Raw genomic sequence first — 26,421 nt, forward strand, 5'->3', positions numbered from 1 at the left:
CTTTTTGGCTGCTATAGAAAGAGTATGATTAAACATTGATTTTATCTAGAGTTTTTAATATTATATCTGGTTTAAAGAGAAAGAAATACTATGTACTTCAGAAAAAAAATTCACTTTGGCTAAATAACTAATTAAATTATTATTCACGTTGTTTAATTTTTTATTTAGTATTTTTAACAAAAAATATAAAAATATAAAAATAAATATGTAATAAATACGTCTTGAAAATCTTTATTTAAAAGAAACCTAAATCTACATCATTCAGGATACTAAGTGTTTTCTACTCTGGCCTGACGTCTAATCCATGGCATGTGAAATGGCTCAGTGTTAATCTGACCGGGTTTCAGTTTTAGACACAAAACTATGACTTATTCATGAAAACAATATTTTTTGCAGTTGCTAAATGTTGCATGAGTATTCCTATATCAAAAATTAATGGATCAAATTTCGGACAAACAGAGAATCTGGCATTAAAAACCATCAAATGTAAATAAATTGCTCATGTGTTACAAATGATAACATTAAACATGGCATGTTAGTCCAACACACAGTATGGAGGAAACAACAAAAGCACATTAATAGCCTAAAAAATGTGCTTACCACCTCCAACCTGATGATCCAAAAGAGTACTGCAGTCCAGGAGAAGTCTTCTTGGACCTAGAAAATCAGGGAGACCTGAAAAATTAGGGAAACTTGCAAGTGGCATCTTCTTGACAATCCTTAAATAACTTAATGAGAATAATATAAACTTTTATAAACTAATCTACTATAGGCTTTATTTCAGAATCCTTTTATAAAAGCATGGAAGTCCAAAACTACCAGTTATAGACATGTAAACTTTCATTCACTGCTGTCTGTTAATACCAGCCTACCACCACCTCCCTCCCCCTCCCTGCCTATTGGTCTGTAGCACTCTCTCTATCCCATTGTCACTTACATTGCTCAGGAACTCTTTATAGAGACTCTTATTGCCCTTTAGATCTTATTTTTAGGACATTAAACAAAATGTAATTTTTATATAATGTTTTAAACTGTAGTTTGAATATTTATCTGATTTGACTTTAGTGAGGTCCGTGAATCGGTTCTTCTGAACAACTCATTTCAAAGAACCGATTCTAAAAACAGATTCATGTGTTCGCACCATCTATCAAATTTTTTTTTGGTTCGCTGAAAATGCTCCGCTTCGTGCCGGACTTTAAACCCGTCATTCATAAACTATGTACCGTTTAAGTATGTGTGCATGCTTTCTATTGACATATTTTGGTTAAATACGCCATTCTCGGAGCCTCGGCTTACTATGCGTAAAAAAACACAAATGGCGGAGAGCTGACGCTGAAGTCTGATGATGTCAAATTAAGCTTTTACTTGTTTATCTTTCTCTCTTCTTTTCAAGACAAAATTACGCCTAGCATGCAGCTCATTCATCGTCTCTCGACACATTGCGAGTCTGACATGAAAAAGACAGGTGTGTTCGACCGCTGCACACTGCACAGACCGATCGTTAGGCTTGTTTGAGATGAGCAAAATCTGCGCAGAACCGATCACCGGTGATCAGCGCGAGACGCATGCCGGTTAGAAATGTGTCCGAGTGCGGTCCGCCTTGCTCTGATGTCATGCTGACGTACGTCAAAAATCTCTCGCGAGCGCAAGGCACACCTGTAGGATTCTGCAGTCGCGCGCAGTTGCTCTCCACCGACTGCGCTGATCAAAAGCACGATGGGAAACGACTTGCTGACGACACAGCTTAATGCTCATTGGTTTAAACAACTGTGATGTATTGTTCTCTTTTAAAATGTTTGATTTTAAAACTCTAATATCATGTTTTATGTGTATATGTTATTTGTGAATATTCCCAAACTATCTGACAGTGCGATCTCTTTGGGTTATGCAATTAAATTTTTATAAAAAAATAAAAAAAATAAAAACACATAGGAATAACCTATGTCTATTGTCTGTATTAAAGAAAAAATTATTGATAAACATGTATTTGGAATGGAATTAAATAACAAGTACTTTGGGTGTCTTGTTCATTTTATTTATTTTCATATAAAAGCAACAGAACTCGAATTACATCCAGTTTATTAGCAACACTGTGCACGAGCGTGAATCCCGCGATATCCATCTTTGATCTCGCAGGTGTCAGATCCACTGCGAGAAGAGAGATCTGTCCGGCTTGCCTGCGCTTTTTTCACTCCTCCCCTCACTGCAGCCGCCTACTCTCGGCTACATTTCAGGCGAGGCAAGGCGCATCTCAAACAAGCCTGTTGTGACATCAAAAGTACCGCGAGAGCGAATCGAAAGCAGCTCTCGCGATACTTCATACAATGATCGATTCTGGGGTGCGTTTCCCGTACAACGACTAACTTCGCTGCTTAACTTCCATAGTACGTTGCATCTAACTATATGCTCATAAGTTATAACCACAGGTCAAGAGCTGTCATTCAAACCACACAACTTTGCGATGCTGTTTGCTAATGTTCGTTAGAACTATGTTTTCGGGAAACACCGACTCGTTGAACTATGCTGATAACTACTCGGACCGATTCACTCCTAGTCATGACTCATGAACGACTGGTGGTTATGTCCGCGTTTGTGAGCTGGTTCAATTGATTCATTGGGAAGATCCGATTCAAAGTAACGGTTCGTTCACGAATTGGACATAGCCAATTGACTCCCCTTTGACGAATCTATGTAATAGGGTTGCTGTCTCCATAGAAACCCTTTATCTGTTTGCTATAATTTGCCCTTATGTTTTGATTATACATAGCATGCTTACTTATTATAATTTCCATTTACCTCTTTAGGAAATATATAATTTAAAATGGTGTTTTAAAACTATGTTTAGATTTTTATATTTATTTTATAGCACAAGGCTCTGTTGAATCTGTTGTTTTCAATCGCGTGATCAAATAACGTTAGTCGTTGCTAGGGCAGCTAGCCCGTTAGCATGTCGAGTTTTAAACATTTCTACCTGCAAAAATACCTGCTGTTTTTGTCGGCAGCACATCATGTGTGAAATGTACTTACGATTTATGGACAAATGTTATCCATAATATTCCGTGACACACCGGCCCTCTGTTAGCCATATAACGTTAGCAGGCTGCTTAACGTAACGTTACTGTGTTGACAGACCGACTCAAACAGTCATACGTGAATTCTTGGGATATTTCATCTCCTCATTTGGAAGTGGTTTGGGAATAAGTGCAATATGGACACGAATGTTCAGAAGAGGCGAGAAAACAAGAAGTCGTTACGGGTTAAGGTAATTAGTCTGGGAAATGCAGAGGTGGGGAAGGTAAGAATATACTGTTACTATGAACCATACAGACATCAAACTTAATTCTCTTAAGAAGTATGCTCTTTTTAAAATGATTTCCCCTTACATATGTATTGTAGTGTATTTAATATAAATGAATAACGTTACTGATACTGAAAACATTATTTGATGATATAAATGTTGGAGCTTTTCATTCAGTAGGATTTTGTTTTTAGGTTATCCTGCATAGTGTGTAGCATACTAGGTTACCTAAAACATATGTAATATTTCTTAATATTTTTTGTTTCAGAGCTGCATTATTAAACGATACTGTGAAAAGCGGTTTGTGCCCAAGTATCTAGCCACTATTGGGATAGATTATGGCGTAACCAAGTAAGTGTTGTGGGTTTGACAAATAATCTGTCCGTGTTTTCTCAAATATAATGACATCCTTTCCAAAATGTATCATATTCATGGTACATAACGCACCTATTTTGTATTCTGCTGGTTCAAAATATTATCACTTATAACATTAATTTTATTATCATGTATTCATTAATTCTTTAATTGATTTTATCTACCTTTTTGCAGTAATGTTAAATATTAAATATTAATATAATTATAATTATATGTATTTTTTTATGCACTTTAAAAAAAAAGGGTATGTTAATTCCAATTAATAAAGTACAATCACTGTGATTCACTGATGGGATGTAAATGAAATAGTTTTTTCTTCACCTCTAGGGTTCAGGTTCGAGACAGGGAGATAAAAGTAAACATTTTTGATATGGCTGGACATCCTTTCTTTTATGAGGTATTGCTTGCTTTGTTTTATATTTGTATGCGTAAGCACATTATAGAGTAATATTAATAATTATGTTGAAACAAATGCTTCCTTTTATTGTAGAGTGTAATCCATAATTGTTTTTTATTACTGCTCTATTAATTCATCTAACTAACCACAGAGTGGTAGTATAGAGCTGCTGTCATCGTGTAACGCTAACGCCTAAAGTTGGCATGAAACAGAAGTTGTGATAGTCTTTCCTTCCTATTGTTACATGCGTATGTCCAAGTGTAATGGCTTCTCCATCAAAACAAAACATTTTTAGGGCTGGACTTGATTTTGTCTGTCGGAAATTGATTGGATAGTTGTGGTTAAAGATTATGAAGGTATATGAATAAAAAAAAAAATAATAATAAAAAAAAGATGTGCAATGATACTGCAATATTCCATAAAAAAAAAGAAGAATTTTCAGTTTTGATTTCATGATGACTTTAACTTGTCATCTATTTTTGCATAGAATTTAATCCCAGGTTAATAAAGCTGATGCTGTGTATTTTACAGGTTCGCAATGAGTTTTATAAGGACTCTCAGGGGGTGATTCTGGTCTATGATGTTGGTCTGAGGGAAAGTTTTGATGCTCTAGACAGCTGGCTCACAGAGATGAAGCAGGAGATGGGCTCACAGGCCAACATGGAGAACATCATCTTCGTTGTGTGTGCCAACAAGGTGCCACAAGTCTTTAAATATCTGTATTATTTGTGCTTTATTTGAGATTGACTGTCATAAAGTGCTGTTATTCACCCTAAAAGGTTGACCTGACGAAAAGGCGAGTGGTGGACGAGAGTGAGGGGAGACTTTGGGCCGAGAGCAGAGGATTCCATTACTTTGAAACTTCTGCCCAGAGTGGTGAAGGCATCAATGAAATGTTTCAGGTGTGTGTCTCATTCGACTCTTTTCAGTTTACAAACCTGCCGTTGTGTTTTTAATGAATGACTGTTGTTTACCCACTTTCTGTCTACCTCTAAAGGCCTTTTTCTCCTCCATAACTGACATGTGTGAAAATGGAGGGAAGAGACCTACTCCAGAGGTCAACGTAGGTTTTACCAAAGAGCAGGCCGACACCATCCGACGCATTCGCAACAGCAAAGACAGCTGGGATATGCTGGGGGTTAAACCTGGCGCCACAAGGTAAAACTTATGCTACATCCTACATGTCTCTACTTGTGCTGCTGAAATTGTGTACTTTATACTCTGGATGAATGGTTATTATTTTAGATATTGACTATTGCTCTGTATAATGGGCTCTGTTGCATAGAAACTGGTTAATGTACTGAGGGATATACAGATTAAAAATCTTACTGACCCCAACATTTTGAACAGTAGTGTATGTATTGTGGTAGATTTTTCCCTAAACCTTCTGGGGCGTCTCCAAATCGTCACCCAGTTGATCTTACTATCTGTGGCGTCTCCAAATCAACACCAATACCTTTATCTGGGGCGTCTACAAATCGACACCCAATACCTTAAACTGGGGCGTCTACTAATCGACACCTAATACCTTTATACTCTAGCTCTTGGCGTCTTCAGTCGACAACTGGCCGAGTCCTACTCGCTAACTAACTCGCTTTCCTGACTTACTTGTTTTGTTGCTGCGCAGCATGAATAGACGCTTTCCGACCGGAGGAACCTTTTCACAGTTCCTAGAACTATTGGCTAAAGTACCCGGATGTCGGCGTGTTCGCACCGCAGGAACTAGGAACGATTTTAGTTCTAGGAACTCCATTTGGAGGAACTAATTTAGGTCCTACTTCAGAGTAGGGTCTAAACCAGCACTATAGGAACTACCCGTGACGTTAGTGTACGCTGATTGACCGAACGCACGCGGAACACCAGCACCCGGCATTTTTAAAACAGCTAGAATGTAAACACACAGATTATAGCCTATATATTTACTCCAGAAACTAACTATACAAACATGGAAAACAGTGATAGATGGGCCTCTACACCTTTATGCTGAAGAGAAAATCCAACGCAACTTTGAGGGGACCAAGCCAAACATGATTATGTTTATCTGCCCAGCTAGCAACACTGGACATCAACCACACGGCTTGCGTCACTCCCTTACCCCTCCTACCAGTTCCTATGGCCGCTTGGCCAGTGCTAACGCAAACAGCAAAACTGAGTTTGGGGGAGAGTAGTTCTTAGAACTGTTTAGAAGTGGACAGTTCCTAGAACTAAGTTCCTGTAACTACTTGGTCGGAAAGCGGCTAGGAGAGTTTCTTGAGAGAAATCTCAGCCACATAGAATAATACATCAGGTTTTATAGGATAAAGACATGACACAAACCAAATCACCTTCCTAACTCATGACTTTAATATTGTCACCTTCTATTAATATGAAGCTTTTCACCCTCTGTTAGTGGCCTATGCAAAAATATCTTGGAACATAGAAAAAACACAAGTAAAGGGTTAAGAGTTCTGTTGATTACTCAATATGTCATGGGACAAGAGAGATAGTATATTTTTGATTTTGTTATAGTCAGCACTTGACAATTTTTCATAACTCAAATAGACAAAAACAGGACGTTTTAGTACAATGTGTTTCCAAGTATTAGAATGTTAGCCCTGAAAAGAGGAAGTAAAGTTTATGTGTTATTACTGTTAGAATCATGGTTAGTTTAAAATACAGTTTTATTCTTTTATTCATTCATTTTCTACCACAGTATCTACTATGTATATATGCATTTGCCTGATGCAGCATATTGACAATGTTTAAACTTATTTATTGTATCATTTTTGATTTCTTGTATAATATAAATGTATTTGATGGTGAATGCTTTGGAATATATATGTAAGATTGGTCTTGTTTTAAAGAAGACATTTGGCAGATTTTTGTAGAAGTGAAATAAATTTAGAAAGTGAAACAGAAAAAAAGTTATAGAAGTTTGAGTTTATGAAAATGTACAGTGTGAAAATTTAATTATTCATATTTTATATAAAAAAATATATTTTCAAAACAAGTTGGACTCTAAAAGTGCAAGAAAATGAAAGGCAAAAATCTGAACAAGTTGTGTTTCAAATTTTAGGTTGATTCTCAAAAAATGAGCTTTCGGTAAGATTTTGTTGGGCGCAGTACCAAACTTTTTCACTAGGTGACAAACAGACTCCATTACTGCCCATATAAGGGCGCCAACATTTCCATATACGTTTTGAATGATCTGAACCATATATTTCCACAATTTTCATACAATTTAAACATCCTATTCAGAAGTAGTATGGGAAGTTTGGCAGATTTTGATATGAATTCAACCTCTAATAAACACATAAAAAGAACATGTATGTGCATTATAGCTCGCTGCCACATCACAAATGGTGAATCTATCATTTTTTTGCTTTATATTTAAAACATTTTCAGACCTTTTTTTCTAAAAAAAAAAAATGTAATGGATGTTATCTTATGAACTCTTGCCATGAAAACAAACGGAGATTTCTACCATTCTTTCATGATTTTTCATGTTCATTACTATTTCAAAATAAAGGTCTGAACACGCCTTAGGAGTATGAAAATATTCTTGTTGCAAACTGATAAATTACTACTCCTTTGTAATTTATTTTGAAGATCAGTCACCGATTGTAAGCTTTCAAATGATATATAGTTTGTCATGATTAGTTTAGGATTAGTGTAGGATATTACGGTTTTAAATATGTAATGGCTTTAGGTCCACTGGTGGGCCGGTGACACTTAAGGCAGAATAATAAATAAATAAAATGATGATCAATTTATTTAAATAAATGGCTAATTAAATGTTATGTTAAATTAAATATTAAAATTAAATCAAAACTAAATGTTAAATATATTACTGTATTCATTTTGGCCACTGGGTTTTAACATGTTGTTCTGTAAAGTTGTTTAACCAGTCCTAAACAGCTGTGTTGGTTGTCATAAACTTTGTGCTCCAGACTTTATGCAGTCAAAAATGTGGCATGCGGCATAAGTAACCAAATATGGAAAATTTGTTGAGCAATCGTTTAAAAATAGCAGATATTTCTAGTGCAAGCAGTGGTGTTGCATTTGGTTTAGGATGTTGATTTGGCTCTATTTTCTTAAAGCTCACTTAACCTCTCCAATGTTATAAGAGCAATTTGATGTCAATAGGTTAGTTTTTATTTTATTTTATGTCCCATCTTTGGCCTTTTAGTGGTTGAAAAACAAAACAGCATGTACAGATGAATATGATTATCTTACTGCTCATAAATCATTCACTACTTGGCTTAAACAACAAAAACACATCACGTGTAATGACTCATTAGTTAAAGAAAAAAAAAAGTTACATAGTGTACCTTTTAAGAAAGCCAAAGCTAGTACTACTAATCTGTTTTCTGGAATGTTTAGTAGAATGTCAGAACAAACAGTTGATACAGTTTGATACACTTATTATTTCCCATTTAATTATAGTGTTTCAACATGATTGATGCAACACTCACACTGCAGGTTGTGTTAGCTTGGCTGGTTTAATCAAGTGGGTCACGATCATTAGAGAATACCTGCAATCCAATTACCATCCCTAAATCCTCTCCTGCCAGCCTCTTTGAGATCTCCCCAACACCCTGAGAAGCCAATCATGAGCTTGTGTCATTCCTCGTGCCTGACCAATCACAGTCCTTGTAGAGGCCCAAGCCTATCTTCATTAGCTGATTCTTCACTGTGATCCCTCTTTAGTGAGACCACAATGTTTTGCTATATTAGCATTTTAAAGGCCTGTTTGATGTGTAGAAACTGAGACTAATGGGTTTTTCTCATTCCATGCTCATAGGGAGGAAGTCAACAAGGCATACAGGAAATTGGCTGTACTGTTGCACCCGGACAAGTGTGTGGCCCCAGGCAGTGAGGATGCCTTTAAAGCAGTGGTTAATGCTCGCACGTCCCTGCTCAAGAATATCAAGTAGGAGCGTGTGTCCACACACAAGTGCATCTCACATGGTTTCCATTACAAACATACTCCTCATTGTGTCTGAGATATGCCATAAAACATTTTTTTTAACTTCATTGTGCCATTGAAACATTATTTATTTCAAATTAGTTTTTTATTTATTTTATTTTTAGATCGCTTACTGTGGTGTTTTGTTTGTTGAATTTGTATTATATATTTATTTATTTATAATTCTGATTATTAATTATGCATTAAAAACCTTGCGTGAGCCAGGGCAGTTTAAATATGCTATCACAATATTTGAAGTACAGCATTGTAACACCACAAATGTGTTTTGTTTGTTTTTTCGCCTCAAGATTTCATCAAAAACCAACAAATGACCACTAAGACCCTTTAAGGCTATCATAAACTTAACCATGTTCCCTTGTTTTAAGTTGATCAGCTTCACATTGCCATTAGTTGGAGTTGGAGAGTTACCTCGCATTTGCAGAGTTCCCTTCTCAGTGAAGATTACGCTTAAGACACATGGAGAAGCCTCTGGACTCCAACAAAGACTCAGTTACAGCTGAGTTTGATGTACAGCTATGACACAGTCACCACAGTTGTTTACTTTATAATGTAATATACATGTTCATGTCAAGTTGTAATAGGGAAAACAATGCTCTCAGCCCAGATCATATGTACGCCACATCACCTTAGAGCGTGAGAATGACTTTGGTGGACCCTTCCTTTTCCCAGTCTGTCCTGTGACATCTGACTGTTGTGCTGCTTTGCTCCCATAGACGTACAGTTGAAAGACCTTTTGTTTTCCTACTTATTTGTGAGTCAGATTTAGCATTCAAATGCTGTTGTTTAATCCCAATGCATCTTGCAAGGATACCATAACTTACATGGGTGATTCCCAGTTTTTCCTCTGCTTCACCTTAGCTCACTCCAAAGAGGAGGAAAGCACCAAACATGTACTGTAACTTACCCAATACCTTTGCTTCAGTGCAATTTAACAGTAGAGCTGGGTTTTATAAAAATCCCAAGTCTTCTCATATTTGATGCTAGATTCTGCTAACAAGTCTTTTGAAGAGAATCAAATTTCATACATTTAAATCAACCTGTTCAAGAAACATGGTATGTCATGCAAATGCAATTTGTTAATTTGACTCAAATTATGTACTTTTTAAAAATAATGGATTTACCAAACATACACTACCGTTCATAAAGTCAGTAAAAAAAAAATGTTAAGGAATTAAGAAAGAATGTGTTAAATTGATCAAAGGTGAAAGTACATTTTACAAGACATTTACATAGTTACAAAAGATTTCTATTTCAAATAAATGCTGTTCTTTTTAACTTTATTTTCATCAAAGAATCCTAAGAAAAATGTTTCATGGTTTCCACAAAAATACACTGGTATATTCAGCTTTTTTTCATCACAGGAATAAATAGCATTGTAAAATATATTCGAATAGAAAACATTTAGCACTTTACTGTATACTGGATCCTGGATCAAATTAAAGGCAGTTGTGGTGAGCATAAGAGAGTTAAAAAAACCGAAAAAACATTAAATAATCGTACTTATCCAAGACTTTTGAACGGTAGTCTATGAAATGTTGTGGTCACTAGTGCCAAGACTATATTAGTGTATAAGAGTACCGTTTACCAGTCTTTACAAAACCTTTGGGGGTTTTGCAAAACCCAAAGCAAAAAAAAAAAAAAGATTGATTGCTGATACACATATATATGGTTGTTTTCTCTACTCTGAACTGTATTAACCATGAAAGGGACTCTCTGTGAATCTGTCACAGTGATGGTATCTGATCCCAGGATAACGTAAGAAGAAAGGAGCTTTGTTTACACCAACATTGGAATAGATAAAAATAACGGAGATAAAACTGTTACATTAGCAGAGCTGTGTAGATGTGCCAACATGCATTAGTTCAACAATGTTTTGTTTGGCCCTTGTATATTAATAATAACCACTGTAATGCAAGTATATCAAATGTCGTATTTTTTTATGGAACCGTGGTGTTTACAACATGGTGTGGGTGTACATGTGCAATCTAACCATTATTTATATTTTTAAACAACTTCACGTTTTTTCTCTATTTCATTTTTATTTTGAAGGGCATTTCATAATGTGCTGCCTTATTCGCTATGTTGGACTATGTAACGTATCTGAACAATGTTTGACTTGCATCATCTGTAGATGTGAAAAGATGAGTTGTACTGCTAAATGTTTCATTAGCTACCCTTACTACACAATATTGAACCTTTTAACTGGAATTACTTTTGTTTCCACCTTTTGTTTCATTGTGTGACATTGATATGTCTGAGTATAAAATGTGTTAAAGCATGAATAAGAAGCATGTTTGTGATTATGCAGAATAGAAAGATGAGGCCAGTGTAAATGAATGCCAAGGCCACTGCTCAATGGGGAAAAGTGTCTCTGTTTTATGCACAGAAGCATTTACTTTCTTCATTCGGCTTATATAGCGTAATAAAGGAATAATTTTAAATCACTTTTGGTCCCTTTTGATTTTGAAAATTGCATTATTAAATCACAACATTACAAACTAATCCAGTTTCACAAAAGCTACAGATTTATGGACCATTAATACAGAAATGATTTTGCGTTTAAAAATAGAGACGCAGGGCAAAGTCTAGAGATGCGTTTTAAAAAAAGTTGGACTAAAGCACCACGGTTTCAGAATGCTGTGTAATGCGTGAGACTCTTCAAAAGACGTGAGCGTAACGGTCAGATAACTAGAAAAAAATAGAAAAGCAGAAGTGGAATGCAAAAACGCATTCTGTGTGAATGGCCCCTGTTGTACTATATAATACTACAAAAATTAAGCCAGTGTGTAAATGCAACTCAACATTGTTTAGCCCAAGTCATCCACTAAAGTGACGGAAACAGATGGTTCAGTCACTTTCTGACCTGGCACATATTGTTGGTAACCAGATCAGTGAGAAGCACTTTATCCAGCTTACTTCCCACATTCCCTGAATCAGCGGCCCAGCCTGTTAACTAAAGCCCTGCACTGTGTCTGCTCAAAAGCAGATGTCAACCAATCACAAATGATTGCCTTTTCTCCTTATAAAGTCTAATAATGTATCTGGGCAAGATGGACTAGATATTGTGAAAACAAAAAACAATTCGATTTTAACCTAGCTCTTGACTCCACACATAAACTCACCTGCCATGGACATTATCCTGTTAGCTGTGACCGTGAGGCCTTAATGGATCACGTGCGCTATTGCTGAGTAGATAATCCCTTATATTTCAACCTATTACTGTGTGCGTGTGTATCTATGTGCATCTGCATCCCAAACTCCTCTTTCACTTGACTGTGCTGAGTTCAAGTCCATTTATTTTTGCCTCTAAACATATCCATCAAGAGTCGAGATTCTTCCATAGGATAAGCAGATTGTGCCCTGCTACCTCTGTGAAGGGTCAGGACAGCTTTTCAGACCATCTGGCAGAGCAATCACTTCATTACCTGAAGACAACGCTACTCAGCTCTCAAGACAGAGTCAATCATCCGCAGACAGGACATCTTTTAAACTGGAGTGAGGTTGTCTTCATCCAATGCTGAGGTGATGGATAATATGGTTGAATGGTAACATAATAGGACAAGTCATTTACATCGCTATGCTTTGCATAGTTATGGTGAATAGCATGGCAGAAGGGAAAACTGTCAAAGAAGACTCATTCTGCACTCAGCTGCTGAGCATTACACCACTGAGGGACAAGAATGTGCCATATTAGACATTTGCTTGTGTCTGGATCAGTACCCGGGCTACTGTTCATGGCGGAGCAGATGAATGCATTGATTCAAGATTTATCAAGCTTGCAGCACCGTATCAATGGCAAGTATCCTTCCATTTACATTTATTGCATGTGTTTACGTAGTTTTAATCTATTTTGTTCCCTGCTAATCTTTATTATTGAACTCATTTTGGGGATATTGAACTTGTTCTAGGGGTATTTGGTGGGGTATTTAACTTGTTTTGGGAGTCTTTGAGTGTATTAAACTTGTTTTGGATGCATTCTGAGGGCATTTTATGGGTATTGTGCTTGTTTGACGTGCATTGTCATTTTGAAGTTTGTTTTTGAGTTTCATCAAAAGATTAAATATTTTTTTCTCTGTTGTTTCAGGTTTGTGCAGTTGATAGAGGTCTTTATCTGAGTTTTGGGATCTAAAGCCTGTTCAGATAAGATTCAGAAAATGGCTTTGAGTTCTACAGAAGTCACTGCTCCACCTAAGGTATGCACACCTGCGCCTCACCCGCCCCACCTAAAACGCAAGCAACTGATGTGGCAGAATGCGGTACGTCACATTATCGACCAACGAGGAATGCACCACGAGGGACGAGCAGCCAGTTCTCACAAAATCATTGTTACTGATGCCTACATCGATGACATCAACAGGCAGATTCGTAACAAAGCTGCACGGGGCAATGCTGGCATGCACAAGCGGCGCTCCTCTGCGTCCCGCATCCATCCATTACGAGATCGCAACTCCACCTCCACTCGGCAGTCCACCGACTCGCTCAGTGACGCAGACTTCTTTGTAAGCTGGGGCTCCACGGTGCGTGGAGTCTTCCTTCCTGCTCTCCACCACAAGTTCAAATCTCATGATCTCGAGCGTCTGTACCAGCATCATTCATCTGGTCAGCGCCGAACTTCCCTTGTAGTCACTACTGTCATCGATATCCTTACCAAACTCCATATTCTCTTCATATACCTGGCAGTGGCCCCTGAGATGGTGGACCTTCAACAAGGATGGTTTGCTGGGCTCTTCATGGCACTTGGAGCAGTCATATGCGTCTTAGTTCTGACCTATAAAGGATTGATGTGTCCAGATTACCTGCGCTATGCTGGGCTGGCGAGTTGGCTGTCCCAGACTGTACAGGCACTGGGTAGTTTGGTATATGGATTGGAGAAGGACCAGTCCTGGTATGTGCTCTTCACCCTGTTCGCCACCTACACGCTATTGCCCCTACCTCTTCTGTGGTCCATCTGCACAGGGTTCCTCACCGCTGCCTTGCACCTTTTGGTGGATGCCCTTAGGAACTACAATGACATAGCCATTGTAAGAAAGGTAAAAAGGACTCAAGATCAAAGCTCATCAAACTTAAAAGTTCACTTTTGATTTTCACCTTAGTGTCGAAAAGTAAAATCGAAATTGAAGATGATCACGAGAACTATCCTTGAGATTTTGAGTCAAGTTTGTGTTTTTTTTGGAGTTGTGCTTGGTCTTACTTTTGATAAATGTTCCATTATTATGGCACATGAGCACACCAGTATCAGAATCTCAAGACTGTCCACTTGTCGACTTGAGAGATCAACTAATGAATCTTGTCTTGTTCATTTCAGTTACTGTGCTAACTTTTACTCTTGGTTTTCATCCAGTTACTAGCGAAAGGTCTGTTGTACATGGGTATGAATACTGCAGGACTGTTCATCCACTACTTATCGGATCGTGCACAAAGGCAGGCCTTCCTTGAGACGCGGCGTTGCATTGAAGGACGAGTCAAGATGGAGCAAGAGAACAAAAGACAGGTTTGTGATTCTTGACTTAATATGATATTCACAGATCATTAATATGAAACCTCAGGAAATGAGAAATCATTTTGCGTTAGGAACGCTTGGTGATGTCCATTCTTCCTCGGTTTATTGCAATGGAGATGATTGGTGATATGACTTCTATGGATGATGAATCACTTCCTCAACAGTTCCATAAGACCTACATTCATCAATACAAAGACGTCAGGTACACACTGCTTCCTGTGCAGTATTTCCTTCCAGCACATTTAGACCGCGAGGATGGTTCCTGAAATGAACATATGTGCTCTTGTCTCAGTATCCTGTTTGCTGATATAAAAGGCTTCACCTCTCTCTCCATGACCATGTCGGCTCAGGAATTGGTGCGCACACTCAATGAGCTGTTCGGTCGCTTTGATCGCCTTGCTGAGGTGAGAAAGATTAACCTTTGAGTTTTACAGGCAGTTGGAGAAAAGGGTTTTGGTCAATGTGTGTCCGACTGTAATTTACTGTATGAGCTTAGGAATAATTTTGTTGTAACTATTGTAAATATCACAACAGTCACAATTAGGTTTAGTGTCAGATGTGTTATTTTATGCCAAAGTGTAGAAATGTGAAATGTTAGAAGATTATTAAAAGTTATCTTATGATATTTTAGGAGAATAACTGCATGAGGATAAAGATTCTTGGAGATTGTTACTACTGTGTGTCTGGGGTCCCAGAGCCCCAAACTGCACATGCTCGCTGCTGTGTGGAGCTGGGTCTGGCCATGATAAACACTATACGGTGTGTATTTTACGTGTTAGACACCCCCCACTCAAAGGGTTTGTGTCTAATTCTCAATATTTTTCCAATTCCAGAGATTGTAAGCAAGACATTCAAATGTTGATTTCCCCCAAAGACTTGTTCTGTCGTGCCACAAAGTTTTTTTGCAACAGTTTCTAATTTTGCTTTTGGAGGTCCACTGTCCTGCAAAGTTCAGCTCCAACCCTAATTAAGCACACCTGAACCAGTTGTCGAAATCAGGATTACTGAAAGTTTCATGTTGGGGCAGGTTTGAGCTCTGTTGGAACTCTGCAGGACGTTGACCCTCCAGGAGAAGGACTGGACACCCCTGATCTTTTGGAACATTCATATTCTATTATTTCCAAGTTGCTTTTTAGCGTCTATTTCTATTTCTGCTGATGATATCAAAAGAGATTATCAAAAATCAGAAAAACTTTATTCTTCCCTCTCATTTTGTCAGTTGTGTAAGTAAGGAGCTGAAGACAGATGTGGACATGCGTATCGGGATCCACTCCGGCTCGGTTCTGTGTGGGGTTTTGGGTCTGCAGAAATGGCAGTTTGATGTGTGGTCTTGGGACGTAGATGTTGCCAACATGCTAGAGGCTGGAGGAGTCCCAGGGTAAGTACACGGATTATTAGCATGGTCATATGTTTAACTAAATGCAATTGATATTAGAATAATAAAACAAATTGTATAATATTAGGAGGATTCATATATCACAAGCCACCTTGGACTGTCTAGAGGGTGTATATGAGACAGAAGAAGGTCAAGGCCATGAGCGGAATGAGTTTTTACGCAAACACAAGATCGACACTTTTCTGATCCGCCAAACCCCACAGGAAGACAAGGGGCCTCCTAAAGTCCGGCGAACCAGCAAAGTTGAGACTACATGGAGTGCTGAGCTTCCTTTTGATAACGTCATTGGAATGAACTGCGTGAGTCTGTGCTGGCCTCAAAACCTTACATAATCTTACTTCTCTTTCTAGTTAGTGATAAGATGTACATTTATCAAACCTGTTAAATAGTGCCATACTGTTATTTATTGAATTCTTTAGTACGCTAAAGGAATGTTCCAGGACGGATACAAGTTAAACTTTATCACCAGCCTCAGTGGCATGGCAGATTACATTAGAAAATTATTTATTAGAGACTAGTCTCTTATTTGTAAAACTAAACAAAAATCATGTTTACAGTAAGCATTTAATATGGAAGTCTGTGCGCAAGGCAAAAATGTGTTATTTCTAGGGGTGTAACGATACCCTCATGTCACGATTTGATACATATCAGGATGCTGAACTCACAATACGATATTATTGCGATACTCCAAGACATGTGGCAAAAGGTTAACAAAAAATGTAATGTTGATTAAAATACTAAATTTGGTATTACATTGGGGGTGGAAATGAATAGGCTTGGACTTAGTGCTGGTAACCCAAAGGATAATGGTGACACCAGAATATAAAATATTCATGATTCTGAAGCTAAAAATACAGAGTTATTTTAGACCAATATGCTTGGACTCTGTCACTGACTAGATTTTTACTGGTAACATAAGACATTTTGCATTATCAGGACCCACAAATATTCCCCCATTGCATTATTATACATTATATTCAACATTATAGTAGTTTAATGTGTTACTGACACTAAAACTCTGTAAACTTGAATTTTTTCTCACACAGTCTTTTAATTTTGGGTGAACTGTACAAAATACATATTGTCACTATCCACGATACATATTGTTACACGATATATTATTACACCCATATTATTTTCAGTTGTAAAGTTGTTGTTAGCTTGGTGACTAATAAATCAATATGATAAATAAATAAAAAATCTCCAATTTTGGGCAAAATCAGTTTTCAGTTTATTTGTCCCCATAGGGAAAGTAAGTTTGCAGCATATTCACACAGACATTTTAAGAAACACAATTTGATATACATACATACAATATATGTGTATGCCAAGTACATGATACAGGTCATCCATCTCTCTTAATAATTGTAATAGATTTTCTTTTCACTTGCTATTCTTTTTGTATTGTCATCTTTTAGATCTTAGCCACTTTCACCAATGGCTCCCTGATGCAGTTGCCCAATCAGATTATTCCCCATTGTGCCGGGTCTCGAGAAATCAACAAGAGAATCGAGCAGGCCATCGAGGTGCGCAGTAGTGAGCGAATGCGCAAGGAACACATCACACCTTTCACATTGGTTTTCAAAGACACACACATTGAGGGAAAGGTATGGACTGCAGAGGAACAGCTTTTATACGTCATATAGCACTTTTGCTTACAAGTAGGCCCATACAAATTTTGCACTTTCAGTTTTCTCAGATGCGAGATGAGATGTTCAAGTCCAACTTGGCCTGCTCTTTCCTCGTGCTCCTCTTCATCATGGCTGTTCAGGCCCTCATCCCCTCACCACAGTGAGCTATTATTATTATTATTTCAAAAGCCTAATGTGGACTTTCATTGAATTTTAAAATGTGTTATATTTTTAATATATCGCTCTGAATGCATGTGTCCCCCACAGAATCTGTCCTATGGTAATCCAGTTTTTAGTATTCCTGTTTGTCTACATGCTACTGCTTCTGGTCACACTGGCTGAGGAATTTAAGCGCTCCCCACCATACTTACAGCATCTGTGCTGCTGGATCCACGAGACCAAGAGCATCCGTAACCTGCTCACCCTCACCGCTATTACTATTAACTTCGGTGTGGCCTCCTGTGATATTGTGAGTGCCAGAATTGATAGTCGCTTGGGCCAAATTAAAATGCTTCTCTTAACCCATCTATGATTATTATTATTTTTATTTTTTTTGCTGTACAGTTGTGGTGTAACACAGTTGGAGAGGATGAGGAAAGCATCAAGACTTCCAAACAAGGCTCACAGTTTACTGTGAACATCTGCACCCATCCTGAGGTACGGTAGATACATATTAACTACAAATGTGTCAGTAATGCTTAATCTGGTACTATTTCATGAATACCATTCCTGTGACTACACTATAAGGCATACTATAAAACTCTCTGTCTTTCTGCAGTTCTTTGTTTTTAGTGGTGTGTTGGCCATGGTGACGTGTGCTGTGTTCCTCAGACTCAGCTGTCTGTTGAAGCTGGCAGTACTGATGTTAGTCATTGCAGTTTACACATACCTCATTGAGATAGCCTTCCATGTGCTCTTTATCCGCCAACACCAAAACGGCCAAATTCAGAGGTACAATATTTTGCTTTATCGAAGAGGCCATATCATACCAAGTTTCTGAATGTGGCAATTTGTTTGATTTTAAGACACTTAGGCACTTCAACGATGAATAAGCCATTTTTGCAAGTTTTTATTATTATTATTATTGTTTAGAGTAAATGTACAGTTTTGAAAATAGCAGTATATTTACATGTCAAATTTAAAATATAATTATTTTTTTAATATGAAAAAGCAATATTAGTTGAGACTAACACAAAGAAAACTTAGTAATTTTCATAACTTGGTGATATTTATAAATTTAAATATCCTTTCAAAGAATTTTTCTGTTTTGATTAATGTGCATTTAAAGTGTAAAGGAATTTATTTTACTTTTTTTTTACCTTTTTAGAGCTTTTAAATTTGAATAACATTTGAAATTGTACAGACATTTTTGTTAAATGTAAAATTGCATATATTTAAAATGCAGATTTTTCCTTTTCATCCTCTTGGTCATCATTGTTTGTCACTGACCCTTATATAGTACACCAAACTTTTTTAGAAAGTCAAGAAAATTTTTCATGACATGACCCCAACGAATTACTTCCTGGACTGTTGAATTGTTGTAGCCCCTCTGATGTGTGTATATGTGTGTTTTTGCCCAGATCTCAGTACCTCAGACGCAAAGGCATTTCTGTGTTGCTAATGGCCATGTTTGTTGTGGTCGTCCTTTACAACAGTAGACAGGTAGTATATTAACATCTTATTAAAAAATGTATTATAGGAATGCATATACTAGTGATTTAAATAACAATATAATAATATACAATTATTACATATTTATTTAACAATTAATAAATATATTTATTTTTAATTATATAAATAAATAATAATCAAATCACCACTTAGCTTTAATTAGAATCCCATTGTAAAATAACTGAAACAATCAAAGCTGACATGCAATTTATATTTTGTGTTTTAAAGGGTTAGTTCACCCAAAAATGAAAATTCTGTCAGTAATTACTCACCCTCATGTTGTTCCAAGACTTTCGTTCATCTTCAGAACACAAATTAAGATATTTTTGATTAAATCTGAGAGCTGGCTCACTCTATGGGATCGAAACTTGCCGGCCCAAAAAGTTAGGTTTAAGGTTGAGCCACTGTAGTCACTTGGACTATTTTAAACATTGTCTTTACTAACTTTCTGGGCCGGCAAGTTTCGATCCCATAGAAGATTATGGAGGAGTGATCCAGCTCTCAGATTTAATCAAAAATATCTTAATTTGTGTTACGAAGATGAAAGAAAGTCTTACGGGGTTGGAACAACATGAGGGTGAGTAATTACTGACAGAATTTTCATTTTTGGGTGAACTTACCCTTTAAAGGGATGCTCCACTTTTTTTGGAAATAGGCTCATTTTACAACTCCCCCAGAGTTAAACAGTTGAGTTTTACCGTTTTCGAATCCATTCAGCCGATCTCCAGGTCTGGGGGTCCCACTTTTAGCATAGCTTAGCATAATGAATTGAACCGGACAAGACCATTAGCATCTCTCTCAAAAAAATGAACAAAGAGTTTAGATATTTTTCCTATTTAAAACTTGACTCTTCTGTAGTTACATCGTGTACTAAGACCGACGGAAAATGAAAAGTTGCAAGTCTTAGTACACGATGTAACTACAGAAGAGTCAAGTTTTAAATAGGAAAAATATAAAACTCAACTGTTTAACTCTGGGGGAGTTGTAAAATGAGCCTATTTCCAAAAAAAGTGGAGTATCCCTTTAAGTTATCTCAGTATGATTCAAGAAATTATTACTGCTTGAACCTACAGTTAGAAACTACAGCCAGGCTTGACTTCCTGTGGCGTCTGCAGGCCAGACAGGAAGTGGAGGACATGAAGGAACTGAGGGAGCATAATGAGTGTCTGCTGTACAACATTCTTCCCGGCCATGTAGCTCGCCACTTTCTCGAGAGAGACCGAAACAATGAGGTAGTTGCGTAGATTATTAATGACAGACCCTAATAGTTTAAACTTACAACAAATAATAATGTAAGTTATATAACATTGTAAAGCTGTTTTCAAAATGAGGGTCTATTTGGTGGTCTATTTCAATGACATATATTGCTTGGTCTATTTAACTGTATTAACTCTTTGGCTTCAAGGACCTGTTCTCTGAATCGTACGAGCGAGTTGGGGTGATGTTTGCTTCCATTCCAGACTTTACAGATTATTACGAGAAAAAAGAGTTGATTCATCAAGATGTGGAGTGTCTGCGTCTTCTTAATGAGATCATCGCTGACTTTGATGAGGTACGTGGATTTGTGCTTTGTAATCCTCTTTGTAACAAATGTCGTCAAAAGCCCAAGCCTGGACATGCTCAGTGATTTAACGGCTAATAGCAGCTCAGATGTTAATAATGGAATGTATTGGCTATGTGCAAACACTCACTTCTTTTATCAATACAATGTTATTGTGAAATATTTCAGAGACAGGCTTACTTAGTCTTTTTTTCTTTCTTTTTTCGGTTGTCCCCTTAGCTACTGGAAGAGCCTTACTTCCAGGGCATAGAGAAAATCAAAACCATTGGCAGCTGCTACATGGCTGCTTCTGGACTGTCTCCTGAAAAACAGGTAAGTGACACCTTGACATGTGATTTCAAAATGTATGCCTGGCAAATATATGCAGATGCATGAAATATAGAGTCAACCATATTTGTTGTTAATACTATCCACACCAGTTTAATTAGGTCAATTTTGGAATCGGATAAAAATATAAAGTATATAATAATAATATATTTACTCATAAGTTTTCACAGCCATTGTAGAATGTGCAACGTATTTATTTTATTTTATTTAGTACTGTCCTGAATAAGATATTTCACATAACAAATGTTTACTCATTGTCCACAAGTCAGAAATAATAATTGAATTTATAAAAATGACCCCGTTCCAAAGTTTCCACAGCCCTTGTTTTGTGATGATTGTTCATAAGTCCATTGTTTGTCCTGAGCAGTTAAACTGAGCTTTGTTCTTCAGAAAAATACTCAATGTGTTACATATCTTTTAGCTTTCCATCATATCCTGAATATTTGACATTTTTCCAAAAGTGCCGCCTTGAGCATCAGTGAATGTTTTTATAAAAGTTGTGTACAGTCCTGCGATTGTCCTCAGTGGGAGAAGATGGATTTCGAAATCGTACTTTTGCTTTTGGAAAGGGTTGAAATATACAGAAGGTCCAAGGTATGATGCAACATCCAGATGTTTTGTGATGTTATTCATGAGTCATTTGTTTTCGGAGCACTCGCCAGAGAAAATTCCACAAGGATATTGCGAAATTTTCTCAAGGCGAGTGCCCTGAAAACAAGAGACTCATGAACAACATTAACACACAGTATTAAGATTCAAGGGTATACAAACTTTAGAACATAATTATTATTTTATCTTGTGGACTATATGTAAACATATGTTATGTGCAATAGCTTATTCAGGACAGTACTAAATAAAAAATATCATGCATTTTTTATGATCCCTCTTATTTTGTTAAAATTATTACCATTTTGCATATTCTGCTAAGGGTATGTAAACTTATGAGCAGAACTGTAAATTATAAAAAATAATAACATTTTAATTCTGACCATCATGTTGGTCAGGAAGGATATAACAATTTTTTTTTTAAATAAATTAAAGGTGCTATAAGCGATCTCGGTTGGCGTAACCCTTTTGTTGATGTTTGAATTATTATCAAACAAAACGGAGGCTAGCTAGACCCTCCCTCCTCCTCATCCGCGCACTAACCCCCAAACCCCACGCCCACATCATTCTTGTTGGTTATTGGCTGGAACAGTTTGTTATGTTTCGTGGTGCGGGTCGCTCTGTTTGTTGCTCAGTTTGTTTTTGCTGCAGTTTGTGGAGCGTGGGCTGTCTGCAGAGACCGTGTTTTTTTACAGTGTGTTGAGGGGACAGGCAGCTTGCGGATAGTGAGGAGATGTTTGCGGTATGTGAAAAAAAATGTTTTAACCTAAAAAACGCGTGAGATCGCTTATAGCACCTTTAATAAAAACATAATAAATGTTAAAAATTCAATAATATGAATTCATAATAATTAATAGTAATTAAATAGTTTAGTAACTGAAAAGTTGAATTTTTTTAAATTAAGGCTCAATTGTATTCGTGTGTATTTCATAGGAATGTGAAGACGAGTGGGCTCACCTCAGGACGCTGGTTCTGTTCGCTTTGGCCATGCAAGAAACTTTGAAAGAAATAAACAAACGTACCTCAAACAACTTCCAGTTGCGTGTCGGTAAGATTGTGCTTTTCTCATATAACTTCTCTACTAGGAATACACAAAAATCAAGTGCTTATATAAGATTCTTCTTATTTTAAAGATAACAACTTTTCTTAAGAATTTTCTTGTCGTTTTTTATTAAATGTAAAGAACAAGCTTAAGAAGTATTCATATTTCCGAAAAGAATGCTCTTAAAAATCATCATAAATAACTTCTTAAAGTTAGGATAACCTCCATCCTGTCATTTAGGCTGCCTACAACACAACACTAGCTACATATAATACAAATTACTACTAGGGATGTGGACGAGTAGGCTACTCTGAAGTGACACCGTTCGATCATGAAAATCACTACTCTAGCTAGAACTAGCGAGGCAGAACGCACAGACGAAAGAAGACGGAGCGCAAATTAATCCATGAACTCCAAGCCAGTCGTGATGAAAATAGTCTGTGAACTTATTATTATAACTACATTAATCTACAGGCAATTCTACAGGTTTTGAGGTGTTTTTCATTCAACAAATCTTCAGCAATACCTGCCTTTCAATCAAGTAACAAGAAAGCCTGTAATTTTCTTCTTGATAAAAGTTAGATGTTCTTAAGAAAATATTTGTAACTTCTTAAGATTGTTTTTAAGAATTGCACTTAGTTCTTAAGAACTTTCTTAGGAACTCCTTGGCATTTATCTTAAGAATTTTCAGCATCCTTCCCTCGGGTCATTTTGACCCGAAAATCATTTTGTTTCTTGAACAAAAATAATATATCTGAATATGAACTATGAATACACACAAAATAAATTGACTTTAGGACCCAGTGGAGTCCCATTTAGTGGCAAGAGTCATGTTAAATAAAAAAAATTCACAAGAGTTCGGCAAAGTCACCAATATTGACCCAATGTGAGATATTTTGAGCTGATCTAACATGGTTTATGCATGTTTTGAAGAGTTATTTTGAATTTAAGTTGAAAGGATGTGAAGAATATGCTTAAATGATTATTTATTTATAAAATTTTGTAATTTAAAGGTAAAAAGAAAAAAGATAATACAAAATCTCCCCCCAAAAAAATGAAATAATACAAGCTTTCTGGACAAAAAAAAGTATAATTTTAGGGATGGATTTGTTACAGAATGCGAGGAGAGGATGAGAGTTAACTTTTGCCTTGTAATCATTACAAAATGTTGTAACAACATTAGCTCTTCTTCTGAAAGACCCTTAATGTGCATAAAACTGCTCCTCTATCACACAGGTATCTCTCATGGGCCTGTAGTCGCCGGGGTGATTGGCGCCACTAAGCCCCAGTATGATATCTGGGGCATGACTGTGAATCTTGCTAGCCGAATGGACAGCACAGGGCTCAGTGGGCGTATTCAGGTCCCGGAGGGCACGAGCCGTATCCTGGCCGACCACGGCTTTGTGCTACAGCTTAGAGGAGATATCTACGTCAAAGGGGTTAGCGAGCGGCGGGGAGGGGTCCGCACATACTTTGTTAGCAGCAGGGAAAAGAGCTCAAGCTACAGCGAGAGGTTCACCAGCAGAGGGATCTCTCTCGGGCGGAACACCCTCGCTGCTGTGGTCTTTTCCCTGGTGCAGGCCCGCAAGAAAGAGGAGCTACGAGAGGCCAGCGGAGGCTTTCATCTCATGGAGATAACATGAGTTTTGATTGAAAACTGGACCGGAACCACATTCAATACCTCTTTTAGAGACTCATGTCTCTTTCATGAGTCATTGCCTTTAAGTGATTTTCCATTTTCTCTGTATTTCATTGTAAATAGTAATAACTTTATTTCTGTTGTGGGATTTCTTCTGATTTCCAAAGTCGTGTTCCTTTTGTCCTGAAATGGCCCGGTTTCACAGACAGGGCTTAGATTAAGCCAGGATTAGGCCTTAGTTCAGTTAGTTGATTTAAGTAGCTTTTATAAATGTGCTTTAGAAAAAAACATTACTGGTGTGCATCTTGAGACAAAACAATATATGACATATTTTAAGATAAGTCAATGCAAGTTGCTAGACAGCTCAAACATGCATTTTAGTCTGGGACTAGGTTTAAGCCTTGTCTGTGAAATTAACCCCAGGTTTCAAAGGGTCAAAATAGGCAGAGCTGCAAATTAAACACCCCTCATCTTGGAACAAGACCAAAATAGTGTACAGAAGCTATAAGGAACTCTGGATTCAATTTATCAACTTATTAGACTGATTATAACACCCCATTTAATTGGAGGTCATATTCATATGCGTTCTGATGCTCAACTGCCCTGACACAGAATAAATGTGCAAAATGGAGAGTAAAGTACGGTGGCCCCGTAGTGCACAACACAACGAAATTTAAAAAGCAAACATACGTTCACAACACAACGGAAATGAGCCACAACACAACACAAAGGAAATAGTTTTTGTGCCACAACACAATGGAAATAAGCCACAACACAATGGAAATTAGCCACAACAAAACGGAAATGCTTTCGGAGCGCGGTAAAGTTCGTTTCCCTTGCCATTGTTCAATAAGAGTCGGCAGTCTTAATATATCAATACCACGATTACTTTTAACAGTATGTAACCGTTGTATATCGACATAAAATATACTTCAAAATCACCTACTTGAATTATTTATACCCTATTATTTAAACTTGAATTATTTATTATTTATATGGTTAAAACATATAATTTATTATAATATCATTTGAAAAATAAAAACCATTTGGTGAATTGCAGAATTACAGGAAGGTATTGCCACAATTTTACCTGTAATAAGTCAGTCTGGTCACTACCACAAGCTTTGGGACCAAAAAAACCCTTTAAGTGAATTGCAGTTCCTAATGTTTTTATTAAAAAAAAAAATTGTGTACTGTGCATACAGGGAGCTATTAGCACAATTTCACCTGTTGTAAGTCAGTCTGGTTAATAGGAACTGCAACCTTTGAAACATGATAAAATAAAATAAAACTTTTATTATATTACAGAAATTTCCTAAAAAATAATTGTTTACTGTAAATACATGAAGGGAGGTATTGGAAAAAAGTCAGCTGTAGTAAGTCAGTCTACTACCAATACAATAAAGCTTTGGATTTTGAACATGTCTGTTTTTGAATGTTAAAAGTCATTTTGATTAATACAAATGATACGTTTTAACAACTTGAAGGGATTGGCGCTGTGGTAGCGCGTCAAAGCATTCTAGAGTATAAATGCAGCTATAATGCACGTAGGTGATTTTGAATTAATACATGTTGATATGCAAAGGTTAGCTACATACTGTTAAAACTAATCGTGGTGTTGATTTATTTTTTAGACTGCTGACTCTATAGAACAGTGGAATGGAAAACTAACTTTATCGCACTCCGAGAGCCCTCTAGTGGTCGGGAGCATTTCCATTGTGTTGCGGCTCATTTCCGTTGTGTTGTACATTTTCCGTTGTGTTGTGGCTCATTTCCGTTGTGTTGTCATTCATTTTGTGGTGTTGTAGCTTAGCTAACTTAATTGCCTGATACATTTGTATTACTCATTAACACTCTGGAAAAGTTATAAATCCCAGGATTATTGTTCCGACATATCTGATTTTCTATGAAAAGCAGGTAACGCATTATATTTCAACAGTTTGTAAAATGTTTACATGGTGATAAAATGAGAATGCCAAAATTCTTTGTCTCTCTCTCTTTCTCTCTCT

General features: G+C 37.0%; 2 protein-coding genes across 6 annotated transcripts; both read left to right on the top strand.

Moving 5' to 3' along the window:
- Positions 1-2,886: 2,886 nt before the first annotated feature.
- On the top strand, positions 2,887-11,483 carry dnajc27 (DnaJ (Hsp40) homolog, subfamily C, member 27). Of its 3 annotated transcripts, none has more exons than XM_084393245.1 (8): positions 2,887-3,295; positions 3,567-3,649; positions 4,001-4,070; positions 4,602-4,766; positions 4,850-4,972; positions 5,068-5,228; positions 8,854-8,982; positions 9,405-11,483. In XM_084393245.1, exons 1-8 carry the CDS (start codon positions 3,209-3,211, stop codon positions 9,406-9,408), a joined length of 822 nt encoding a protein of 273 aa, XP_084249371.1. In that variant the 5' UTR covers positions 2,887-3,208; the 3' UTR covers positions 9,409-11,483. The 3 variants fall into 3 exon arrangements, with proteins under 3 accessions (XP_084249371.1, XP_084249370.1, XP_084249372.1); XM_084393244.1 differs by having other exon boundaries at positions 2,890-3,295; positions 9,327-10,697; XM_084393246.1 differs by having other exon boundaries at positions 3,081-3,262; positions 9,327-10,697.
- A 795-nt stretch (positions 11,484-12,278) lies between these two features.
- LOC311280798 (adenylate cyclase type 8) lies at positions 12,279-24,532 on the top strand. Of its 3 annotated transcripts, XM_084393243.1 has the most exons (20): positions 12,706-12,834; positions 13,124-14,069; positions 14,381-14,530; positions 14,611-14,741; positions 14,832-14,943; positions 15,171-15,298; positions 15,759-15,917; positions 16,003-16,234; positions 17,354-17,542; positions 17,626-17,726; positions 17,834-17,846; positions 17,940-18,035; positions 18,131-18,223; positions 18,345-18,517; positions 19,147-19,228; positions 20,311-20,469; positions 20,643-20,789; positions 21,018-21,110; positions 22,665-22,779; positions 24,010-24,532. In XM_084393243.1, exons 2-20 carry the CDS (start codon positions 13,194-13,196, stop codon positions 24,414-24,416), a joined length of 3,456 nt encoding a protein of 1,151 aa, XP_084249369.1. In that variant the 5' UTR covers positions 12,706-12,834; positions 13,124-13,193; the 3' UTR covers positions 24,417-24,532. The 3 variants fall into 3 exon arrangements, with proteins under 3 accessions (XP_084249367.1, XP_084249369.1, XP_084249368.1); XM_084393241.1 differs by having other exon boundaries at positions 12,279-12,834; positions 17,834-18,035; XM_084393242.1 differs by having other exon boundaries at positions 17,834-18,035; positions 18,345-18,430.
- Positions 24,533-26,421: the final 1,889 nt, after the last annotated feature.

This window comes from Rutilus rutilus (assembly GCF_951802725.1).
Source record: "Rutilus rutilus genome assembly, chromosome: 21".
Lineage (NCBI taxonomy): Eukaryota > Metazoa > Chordata > Actinopteri > Cypriniformes > Leuciscidae > Rutilus > Rutilus rutilus.

Excerpts from the sequence above, each read along its gene's own strand:
- LOC311280798 (XM_084393241.1), top strand. The coding sequence starts at position 13,194 with ATGGCTTTGAGTTCTACAGAAGTCACTGCTCCACCTAAGGTATGCACA. Across the intron at positions 20,470-20,642 it reads AGAGAGACCGAAACAATGAG|GACCTGTTCTCTGAATCGTA; the intron begins GTAGTTGCGTAG and ends TTTGGCTTCAAG. Across the intron at positions 22,780-24,009 it reads CAACTTCCAGTTGCGTGTCG|GTATCTCTCATGGGCCTGTA; the intron begins GTAAGATTGTGC and ends TCTATCACACAG.
- dnajc27 (XM_084393244.1), top strand. The coding sequence starts at position 3,209 with ATGGACACGAATGTTCAGAAGAGGCGAGAAAACAAGAAGTCGTTACGG. Across the intron at positions 4,071-4,601 it reads GACATCCTTTCTTTTATGAG|GTTCGCAATGAGTTTTATAA; the intron begins GTATTGCTTGCT and ends TGTATTTTACAG. Across the intron at positions 5,229-8,853 it reads GTTAAACCTGGCGCCACAAG|GGAGGAAGTCAACAAGGCAT; the intron begins GTAAAACTTATG and ends CCATGCTCATAG.